This window comes from Argentina anserina, chromosome 6, assembly GCF_933775445.1.
Source record: "Argentina anserina chromosome 6, drPotAnse1.1, whole genome shotgun sequence".
Classification (NCBI taxonomy): domain Eukaryota; kingdom Viridiplantae; phylum Streptophyta; class Magnoliopsida; order Rosales; family Rosaceae; genus Argentina; species Argentina anserina.
In genome coordinates this window covers 24,123,839-24,134,993 of record NC_065877.1, presented here as the reverse complement: position 1 = coordinate 24,134,993, position 11,155 = coordinate 24,123,839, and the positions used below count along the sequence as shown (strand labels likewise).

The 11,155-nt window shown below is 37.2% G+C and overlaps 2 protein-coding genes across 3 annotated transcripts; one reads left to right on the top strand and one right to left on the bottom strand.

Annotated features, from left to right (window-relative positions):
* Positions 1 to 1,150: 1,150 nt before the first annotated feature.
* On the top strand, positions 1,151 to 3,155 carry LOC126800458 (uncharacterized). 2 transcript variants are annotated; one of them, XM_050527828.1, is made up of 4 exons: positions 1,151 to 1,315; positions 1,405 to 1,865; positions 2,068 to 2,300; positions 2,852 to 3,155. In XM_050527828.1, the coding sequence occupies exons 2-4, from the start codon at positions 1,642 to 1,644 to the stop codon at positions 2,857 to 2,859; spliced, it is 465 nt and encodes a 154-aa protein (XP_050383785.1). In that variant the 5' UTR covers positions 1,151 to 1,315; positions 1,405 to 1,641; the 3' UTR covers positions 2,860 to 3,155. The 2 variants fall into 2 exon arrangements, with proteins under 2 accessions (XP_050383785.1, XP_050383786.1); XM_050527829.1 differs by having other exon boundaries at positions 1,163 to 1,315; positions 1,445 to 1,865.
* Positions 3,156 to 4,733: 1,578 nt separating this feature from the next.
* LOC126800455 (probable sulfate transporter 3.4) lies at positions 4,734 to 9,318 on the bottom strand. Its single transcript, XM_050527826.1, has 13 exons — positions 8,874 to 9,318; positions 8,505 to 8,553; positions 8,200 to 8,407; positions 7,864 to 8,035; positions 7,152 to 7,217; positions 6,934 to 7,047; positions 6,736 to 6,852; positions 6,389 to 6,515; positions 6,028 to 6,314; positions 5,611 to 5,801; positions 5,360 to 5,445; positions 5,160 to 5,236; positions 4,734 to 5,041 (listed from the first exon to the last, which is right to left on the bottom strand). The coding sequence occupies exons 1-13, from the start codon at positions 9,234 to 9,236 to the stop codon at positions 4,898 to 4,900; spliced, it is 2,001 nt and encodes a 666-aa protein (XP_050383783.1). The 5' UTR covers positions 9,237 to 9,318; the 3' UTR covers positions 4,734 to 4,897.
* Between the last annotated feature and the right edge of the window lie 1,837 nt (positions 9,319 to 11,155).

Below are 11,155 nucleotides of genomic sequence, written 5' to 3'. Positions count from 1 at the left end.
ATCTTTTGTTAAAAAACTCATGGCCTTAACCTCAAATGCTTAAACTATGGTAAGAGATTGGGCTTGTTCCGGCAGATAGTATCACTAGTTGTGACTTGTGACCAAGGTCTAAAATATCGATATTTTTGGTGAAATATCGTCGAAAAGATCGCGATATTATATCTTTAATCTCGCTCAACTTTAAAAAATTGAGACAAAATTAAAGTGCACATGGGGAACCTCAACTCCTTAACCAACTCAACTGAGATAGATACTATGGTTATTTCATGCACATTATAATATATATTTGGTCTTAATAATTTTAAATACTTTCAATTTTTTTATGGAAATTATATCAAGATCGATATTTCTATCGAAATATCCATTTTTTAGAAGGTCGAAATTTTTGGTATCCTTGATATTGTAGTCCTTGCTTGTGACATAGTGACATACTTGTAAGACTACATATCTTGATATAGTATAGAATCCAGTAGGGCTGGGCACGGGCCCAGCCCGGGCTTTTTTTTTCAGGGCCCGGTTGTAGTGTGACGGGCCGGGTTTTTTTCTATAAAAATCAGGGCCCGGGTAAAACCCGGACCGGTAACATCCGGGCCGAGCCCGCCCGGTTTTCCGGGCCTAACTCTGTTTTTGGCTAGTTGGCGGCGAATCGGCAGTGCAAGGCGACGACAATGGGAATCATGAGATTTGAATTAGTTAAGTTTAAGGTTATTTGGTTATGTTCCAGTGTCATTGTATCTATTCTATAAGTTTATAATCACTTACGAAAGCCAATTACATAATAACACCTAATGTCCCGGGTTTTCGGGTTTTTTTTTTTAAGATTTGAAGGCCCGGGACCGGCCCGGACATAACAAAGCCCGGCCCGTTTATCACATGACAACATATGAGCCCGGCAAAAAACCCGGCCCGCCCGGACGAGCCCGGCGGTCCAGTCCGGGTTTTTTTTCTTCTTCGGGCTTTTTGCCCAGCCCTAGAATCCAATCTAAAACCGGTCATTCTATACTGTCATAATTTTTTGGATCACTAATAGCTTCTCATTATATTTTTTTTTTTAAAGTTGCACTCTACCTAATACAGGATATATACTTGCATATATAACCTATATAAGTATGTATGCCATTATCAACCTTGAAGTTGAAGAATAAAAAAGAGAAACCAGATACGATTTAAATACACAGCAACAGAGGAAAAAGGGGAAAGGGAAGCTCAAAATTGCTATTAAGGCCATTACTGTACGCATCGTCTTCTCTGCAACTCCACGGTTCCTCCCTTAGCTCTCAATTCCCAGATCGAATCTGGGTTTCCTTCCCACAAGGTTCATCTCTCTCTCTCTCACACCATTCAATTTCAGTTTTTTCATTTCGCAAATTTCACATCTTTTGTTGGGTTATGTGTTGCTTTCAGATCGAAATCTTGATGGGTTCTAAACCCTGTTTCTAATTAGGCTCAAAAATCAATCCCAGGTCTCAAAGCTTTGTGCTTTACTCCTGATGCCTGGGCTATTGGGGAACCTCTTTATAGCTCAGACGCTGAAATTACTGACTTTGGTTATGTTCTAGTTGCTTCATCATTTCTTGGAATCAATACTAGTCAATTCAGAGTTTTGGAGGATCTTAAAAATACAATCTTTAGTGATAGACAATGTTCTATGGTGCAGTAGTATGGGACCCTTGGCTCATTCTTGTCCAAATTGTGTGCCTTCAGTGTCTCTACTATCTCACTCTTGGGTTCTTCTTGGCTGCTCTTGTTGGGACTCGCGTGTCCCGTATGACCCTTGTGTATTTCTTTGATTTTGCCACTGTCACCGTCTCTACTGTCACCGGGTGGTGTGTCATTGCCTCCTTTGTGCTCAGTGCACTTGCCAGGTGAGAACTCCGTCGCGCTATTTAGTTGGATTGTTTATCCTGCATTCAGTTATTATAATTCTTTCGTGTTATATCTAAAGCTTGTAGATGTGGAATTCATAGAGTTTGTGGAAGAAAAATGTGTGTTTGAGAATTGTGAAAAGAATTAGTGGATATACTGAGATGGACAGTTTAGGTGACTTTGTGTGTTGTTTGTTTGCAGCGCTGGATATCTATATCTTTTGATTGAGAGGTCGAAAAGGTGCTTAGATTTTTCAGTCACCGTGTACATTGTCCATCTCTGTATCTGCATTGGTTATGGGGGTTGGCCTTCTTCAATAACGTGGTGGGTTGTAAATGGTACTGGAATTGGAGTGATGGCTTGGCTAGGTATATATCTCTGCATGAAACGTGAACTGCAGGAGATCATGATCCCTACAGCACGATATCGCTCAAGTAAGAATTCCCCTACCGCTTAGTATATGGAAGTAAAACGAAAAAGTGTGAAACATTATATTCTGTTGCTAATATTAAATTTAGTCAAGTAGCTTTATCGATTTGTCCTTAATGAGGATTTTTTTTTTGCTATTTCTGCTACTTATTGATGAGCACAACAGGAACTTGTAGTTGTTTCGTAATTGTTTGTTGTTCTCACTAAACTAAAATTTGCTCTGTTGAGTCCTCAATGAAGAGTAAACAATAATCTTGCTACTTTAATTGCCTGCTTATTTCGTGAGATTCTACCGTCATAAACATATGTAGGAGGAACTTATATGCTGCAGATGCCCTTGTTTTTATAGAAAGACACTCATCTCTATAATTCATGCTTAAATGAGTTAAATCCTAGGACTGTTCCATGGCTTGCATTAAGATTACCTTCTGCGTATGTTTCAATTGTCCCCAACTGTATAAAGAATTTACAAAAAGAAATTGCATCATTGCCTGTGTCTTTCTTCACAAGTTGTTTTAATGTTATGCAAAATTAATTTGGAACAAAATCTATACAGATGTTTGACTGAGGTGAGACACAACATGCAAGAATTGTGGAGTTATAGAGGGATCATTTCCATTTCTTCAAAGGAGCTTAAGGGATAAAGCTCATGAATACCACATCCAAGATTGGATGAGAAGAAATACTTTAGTCTGTGGATTCTTTTGTCTATGCTGGTGATAATTTACATAGATCTCTTGTAGAAGTTTGGTACAGTGCTTCAAATGATGGAAGTTTTAAGCACATGAGGTATGAATTGTTATAGGAAAAATCATAATGTACAATTTTAGGTGGAGCAATGCATGTTATGCTTCTGATTACATTTTTCTCTCTCTCTTCTTTCTGTTTCCACAAGATAAGCATTATCATTTCAGTTTATATTGTTGGTGTTATCATGATTTCTTTAGTCTGAAGGAGTTCTTAGTAATATATATATATATTTTTTAATTTGGTTGGATGCTATTGTACAACCATCAAGAAATTTGCTGCAGAAAACCTTGTAATGCTTGTGCAATTTTTATTTTCATGCTTTGTCTATATGATTGTTAGTCACACATTCTGGTTTAGCTATACGCCTATAACTTGTGTTTAACGCTAAAAAATGCTTGATTGTTATATATGTTGCAATCAAATGAAAAGTGGAATTTGATTACATCTGAAGTTGGGCAAGTTATGAGTTAGTTTGATGATTAGCATCACTAATTGGCTCCTTGTTTCCATTTTTTGAACATGCTAAGTGATTTCATATGTTGGGTAACTGATTAGCCACAAACTATGAGAGTTCACCTTCAACGTGTAGTTCCGATTATTTTATGAAGGAATAGAACATTGGTTTCATTGAAGATGTATGTCAAGATTGTGCTCTATTTATGTTTTCTCATATATAGCTACCTAGGGCTGGGACTTTTAGACTCACCGAGATCCTTAACAAGGTAACGAACGGATGCTGCGGGTTTGTTTGTTTTTTATTTTTTATGACCTTTATATGCGGTTGAGAGAGTCAGCTTCATGATCGGATTTGCTCAAATGTATGGATACCATATCTTTGCATACTGTTGAGGTACAAGACTACAAACGTGTTACACTATAAATGTAATGCTGAAAGTAATATATGAAGAAATATTTACATGTTTGTCCTTGATAGGCTTAGCAATTAGTATCCTGTGCGAATGTCCTCATGAAAGTGCTTGAGGTTTGGTTGGTCCAATTAAAATGTCAAAGCTCGTTCAAAATGAAGTCCCTTTGGTGGAGGATTGTTTGAGACAGGATATCACAAAGTGGTTCCTTCCATTCACAGCAGTAGCATACATACGCTTAGCACTATTAATAGATAAATTGATCTTTTTCATAGCGCTAATTTTGTCTACCGTGTTTTTGTCTCAGCTGTCAGTCGTGGAAGCAAATTTGCTAACCATCATTCATTTGCCCACCTTGTGCCCACCATTCTAAACTCATGTCATGTGTTTTTTTTTCAACTCATATTTAGATAATAATTGAGCAATTGGACACATGACATGAGTTTAGAAAGGTGGACACAAGATGTGTAAATAGAGGGTGGTCGACAAATTTGTTTCCATCAGCCGTCAGCAAATAGTATATTATTCTTCCACAATAAGTAAAGCAGTCACTATTCTCCCTTTTTTGAAATTGATTGAGATGCATTCACCACAGCAATAGAGAGTGCACAAGTTTTACTCTGAGTACGAGTATAGTCGTATGGTTTTTAATTTGATTTATTAGATCTCTCGGCGTTTAGGGTTTTATGTATCACGGTAAACATTGCTTCAGATAATCCTGCATAAACGTCTTAAGCAGTTCTAAACTTGGGTTTCAAGTTCCTTGCTTAAACTACAATCAACAGTCAGAATTTGGGAGCTTAAGAACTTGAAGATTTCTAATTCACAAAATGGTTCTTTTTGGATTTCCCAAAGAAAAAAGAACATACAGAAACGAAAATACCGCTGGGCTTACTAAAAGCTCTTCCTAGACCCCAAGCAAAACAGAGTCAGCTTGTAGCCATATATATACTTCTCCATATAGTCTTCTAAGGTCCTCTACAAAGTTATGCCTGAGCCTTCCATAGTGATGAAATGTCAGCTACCGCTTCTCCAACTGTGAGATAGACTCCATTTGATCCGAATGACTCCAAAGTCTTCGACTGTTGTAGCTTTTCCATCACACTTCCAACAGGATTTGCCAACACTAGCTAGAGTAGTAAACAACAAATCACCATGGTAAGAAAAATGTATACCCAAAATGGCCAACATGATTTGCCAACACTAGCTAGAGTACGTAGCTAAAGGTAATTTTAACATAGCCCTTACCTGAAGCAATCTTTTCTCCAGCATTTTTCTGAGTTCGGATAATGTGTCGATACCACTAGTATCTATGGCTGTCACAGCTGAGACAATATGTACATACGTCAGTTTGATGCAGTAAAACATTTACAACTACATTTCTTACTTGATGTCAGGGTATATATGCAGTAAAATGTATATACGTCAGGTTCTGAATTACTGCCTACCTGTCATGTCTAGAATTACACATTTCAATACGCCCTCATTGTTTGCTTTTATCCTCTCTTCTTCTTCCCGAACCCATCTTAGTATTCTGTAGTAGCAGAAACCACAAGTTAGAAAACCATGGCCAGAAATTACACATTGATACACCTTTCTTAGATTAAAAGTGTTCACAACAAGTCTTTCACTTTTAAAACCTGATTTGCTTATGAGATGAGAGACTCGTTGTATACAGTTTAGGACAAAAAAAACTAACCTCTCTTGAAGGTAAGTTGAATTTGCGAAGTAGAAGGGTGCCTCGATAGCTAGAATGAGAAATGAAGGAATCCTTGAAGCTTCTTTGTATCTATTGAGATTCTGATATATTTGGGTTCCTGGGATATTCCCCATAGCCACGGTATTTGGCCTGGTGACATGAAGGAGGATCTTGAAAACTGATACTCCAACCTAAATTGCATAGATACGTTGTTAGAAATCAATGATAGAAAATCGACATTTAGATACAAGGAGTACCCAGTTAGCTATTTTACAATTTTATTTTTTCTACAAGAGAACTCTAGGTTTGAATCCTATATATCCTATAACTGCATTTTCAGCTTCTTGTCTTGCTTTCTACACTTCCTAACATGCTCAATGAAAAGGCAAGAAATTACTTGAGATCAGGAAAACTTACTGCAATTGCAAGACCAATTGGGACAGAAATCAAAAGAACACCGAAGAAGGAGCATAAACAGGCCATGCAGTCAAGTTTGTCAACTTTCCACAAGTCATATGCAGCTTGATAATCAATTAGTCCACTCACAGCCGTTATGATGATGGTTGCTAAGATAACATTGGGGGTGTAATAGAACAGTGGCATTAGAAACAGAAGAGTTACAAGCACAGCTGCGGCCATAATAATGTTTGAAACAACTGTTTTTGCTCCAGCATTGTAGTTGACTGCAGATCTAGAGAATGAACCTGAAAATGTGTATTTTTAGTTGTTGCACTGGTTTAGGGAAGTCTACGTATCACATTGTAGGATCAATGTTTACCTGTGGTAACATAACATGAAGAACAAGAACCACAAATGTTCATGAGCCCGATTGCCATCATTTCTTTGTTTCCATCCACTTGGTAGTTTTTCAGAGATGCAAATGTTCTTCCCACGGCAACTCCTTCCTATAATATAAAACCACTTGTATAATATCTGTAGGTGCGTAACTACTAAGTAAGAGTTGCAAATTGATGAGAATCTCTTGCATACAACTGTTACAAACAACCTCTAGCATCACATAATTGATTGGATGATCAGCATGTGAAGGGTTAAGGGATGTATGCCGCGGTTTTTCTAGATAAATCTACCGAAGTAAAGAGAAAGGTGAGTTTCAAGGTGACTTACGGTCAAAGACAAGATCCCAGTTATAATGCCAGTTTTTATAGCAAGAACCAAGTAAGGGCCACTGAAGTACAGCATGTTCGATGAAGGTGGATTAACACCCTTCGGCAAATGACCAATCTGTTACAGAATAAATTCAACTTTAGAGAAGTAATTTGACAAGAATCTTCCATATACGACGAAAATAAGATTAGTTCTTACAATGGAGATTTGGGGATCCTTTGAATGGAGGAAGAAGACAATGAGTGTGGAAACAACAACTGATGTCAATGGAGCTGCTGCTGCAACCCAGAAGAGTCTTGGGTTTCTTTTGCTCTGTTTAAAAAACAAAAATAAACGTTTCAACAACATATCATAATCTGAAAGAAATTGACACATACTTGTGAGTGCTGGTTGTGACAGTATAGCAAGACACTTACAATATGCCTGGTTGTGAATAAAAAGAGTAGGAAGCTAACGCCCATCACAATTGTTTGCCATGACCACTGCACATCAGAATGAAAACCATCAGTAATTTTTCTGTAGCACCACTGTAGAATTTGCATTAATATTCTCTCCATTAAAAGTACTTTTAGCCCCCATAAACCAACATTGCTAAAAGAGTTTATCAAACTTAGACAACCCCTCTACGTATAAAATACTACTTCCATAAACTGGTACACCAAGTCGAAACTAAACTCAACTAATCGGCCAATACATTTAGCCAGTTTACGTCTATATCAAATTAATCTACTTCTAATGTGCCAAGAACCTTTCAAAAGTACTTCTAAGCAGACAGTCACACGAAATGAACTTAAATTCTTCAAATGTTGGAAGCTTTACTTAGTGCAATTGGGAGATTCTCTTTATTATAAACTTAAAAAAGGTTGACAGCTGCTTGGTCATAAACTTATAATAGATACCTCCCGTTTTATAAAATAGATTTGGAACCTTTTGATCGAATCCTTCGGAAAATAGCAAAAACAATCTTTTTCTTAAAGCATTATTAGCAGTAGCAAGAAAATTCTTCTCAATAGTAACTCCACGATTTTATTCCATGATTTTCCTTGTACCCAAAAGTTTTAATCTTTTTGTATTAGAACAAAAATGAAGAACAAATTGCTTGATCTTGCTCAAGGCAGTTGAAAATACCTCTCCTCTGTGGCTGAAAACTGAGGCCATGACTGGTATAAATTGCATTTTGGTGGTGAAGTGGACAATCCCAAGCAACCCCTTCAACTGCTGTAAGGAAACAATGACTGCTGCACCGGCCATAAATCCAACTAGAGTTGCCTTTGACAGAAAATCAATTATGAAGCCTAGCCTGTAACAGAATACACGATCAATTTATAAGTTGACAAATTAAATTTTCAAGAAGAAATACCGGGTAAAATTAGAAAGTTTTAGCTTTCAATGTATACTTGTTCAAAATCTTCAGATAATTTAAAAATGTCTTTGCTATCAATCTTTCTCCAAGCTATAATTTACCTCAGGAAACCCAGAGAAGCCTGGAATAGACCAGCAAAACATGTTGCAGTGAAGGCCAACTTGAGATAAAGTATTGGCTCTTCAGTACTAGACACAACCTCAGTTAACATTGATCCCATGACTAATGATGCTATTGAAACTGGACCAACAGCAAGATGCCTAGAACTCCCAAGCAGTGAATATATCAGTGGAGGCACAAAACTTGAGTCTGCATAGCAAACCCAATTAAAATATAAGTGATCATGGTAATTAGTTGTTAGACAAATAATTTCCAAACGAGATTTAATTAAGTTATTGGTACTAACATAGCCCAACTATTGGTGGCAAATTTGCAAGCTTTGCATAACTGATACCCTGCAAATGTTAAGACAAAAGTTCAATCAGATCACCTAAAACCAAGACCTGGGTTGGTTGTCTTCAAGTTGTGATCAATTAGGAAACTATCTCTAAAAATATATATACCATACTTGATTCCATGACAGTTCAAAGCAAAACTTTATCCAAAGGAAGATGAATGGAAGTTGCATAATCCCCATTTGGGATTTCCATCAAAAACCACGACCACCTTTATTATTTTTTCCATAACTTGCGCCATGCAATGAATGCAGAGCACCAGAGCCATGGACATTTGTTTGAACCCATTAAATGACAATACAGAATATTACGTAATATACCTGCGGGATGGCAAGGCTAGCAATAGTGAGGCCAGAGATGACATCAGACTTGAGAAGTTGAGCATTGTATTCAGGAGCCCACTGGAAGATTGGGAACAAGAACTGAAGACCCAGAAGCAGTTTTCTCAACCAGGATTGGTTCTTGAACCTGTGAAGTGGGTTTTTTGGGAAGAAAATCTCACCAAGCCTGTGCTTGAGTTTCTGCAAGGTGCTCTGTTTTGGTGGCAAACAGACCCTGTGGATTTCAAGCGGTGGCATTGCCTCCAAGTCTATTATATCTGATGAGTTTCTGACTGTGGTGGTTTGATAATGGTGATCATGGTGGCAGGGAAGGTCCTCAACTCTGTTTGAGTTGACACCCATAATTGAATTGTGATCTTCACACTTGAGAACCAGACACTTTACTCTCTCCCTCGTTAAAAGAGAATGAATGAGAACAGACACTGGAAGTTGGTGTGAAATGAGAGCAGGGGTTTGTATTTATAGGCGTTTTTGAAGGTAATGGGGGTGGCAGGTGTAAGAAGGTAGTTATTATTACAGTTGTTCATTTCCTAAATTCCTACTGAGGGGCTGTATAGACATATCAATTGTGTGCAAAGCTCTCTTTTTTTTAGAAAGATGAAAATACAGGTAGTCATCTAACTTTTAGTTATAGCCAAGATTGTAATAGTAAATGTTGAAGAAATTATAGACCCCTAGCCTCCGGCACGCGCAATGCAGGAAATCATGTATGAAAAATGTAGTAAATTTAAATTTTGCTTCTTTTTATATAGGTGGAAAGCTTATCCAAATCTTAGTTGAGGAAGCTTAGAAACAAGAGCATTATAGACAAATGATGATTTATACGCACGTCTTTAATTTTTAAGAAATTCTATCATGTAAATAGTATAACTTCAATCTAATAATTCTATTGTAATACTATGATTAGTTTATGGGTTTTTCCAAATTTTAACATTTGGGGATTATATAAGGGTTTCGGTAATGAACCACTACTGGTACTGGAGTCAAGTCTTAGTGTGGAAATCCTCATACTCAGGTTCAAATATCAGTGACACTAACTGGAGTTAGATTTTAATATATTATTGGAGTTAGAAAATAGGAAGCGTTTTAACAATATCAGCCGGCAAGAACTAGTCTCTTAATTCAAAACTTTTAATGATACCGTCGTCAATTCTACCATAAAAAATTCTAGTAATGAACCGAGACCTTCTATGCACCGAGACCAAGTGTATCGTGTGCACTTCAATTCCGGCGAGATTCCCCTTCGAACTATGTGAATCCGGTCATGAACACGTGCGAGCTAGTGAATGATGAGATGACCTAGTGGTGAGTTATGTAAGCCATCAGGTGGTATTGACAACAATGGTGAAGCATTGGATTTGATTTTAGAGGCACTATGTTTAGAGGCACAACATAGTGAAAACATTGGTGGTTTCATCGTTGAATAGAGGTTATGAGGTACCGACGCACGTATAATTTGAAAGCCGACATCGAAAGCTGAGGATGTGGCTAGTCATGTCTTACAATAAGAAGGAGGGTTCTGGATGATAGTATTATGAGTCGAGTGGTACGTACGTACCCCTGTGTCATGGACGTACCAATGAAAGTAAAGAGTCGTACCGGCCGAAACATAAACCAAAGGATAGTTTAGTTGGATTAAGGCCCACTTTGGCCTCGTGGATGCTGCTTATATTAAGAATTAAGATGGATGATTGTTTGATAGAGAAGAGACGTTGACGTTTTTTATGAGAATATGAGTAGGTCGGACTATGTAGCATGAGACTCAGGTTATATGCACTCTTTCGTTGTAAAATTTTATTACTATTTCAATAAATGGAATCCAGCGTGAGATGAGTTCCAAATTTTTCTTTACAAAAATAAAAAATAAATAAGTTAAATGCGTTGTTTGACAAACCTAAAAGTTACAAATTATAATTCAATCTCATAAATCTCAACGCATAATTTGAAAGTGGTTATATTGCTGCTTCAGATTGTGAAATCTCACAATTTATCAAGTTTACTCATTATCTAAACTCAACACATTTCAATATTAAAATTCATCAATACTTTAACACAACTTTTCAAATTATTCTCACAGCAAAACTAAATCACTAAAGCTGATCACCTTGGGCCAAACTTGCTCTAAATCTCCATCGAAGAAATCACCTTATACGACGACCAAGGACATCTTAAATGAATAAGGGAAAGGCAGTGATTAAGAACATAGAGAAGTTGGTGAATTGGGGAGGCATACTTACCAAGCCAAGTGAGGAAGCTAGAAA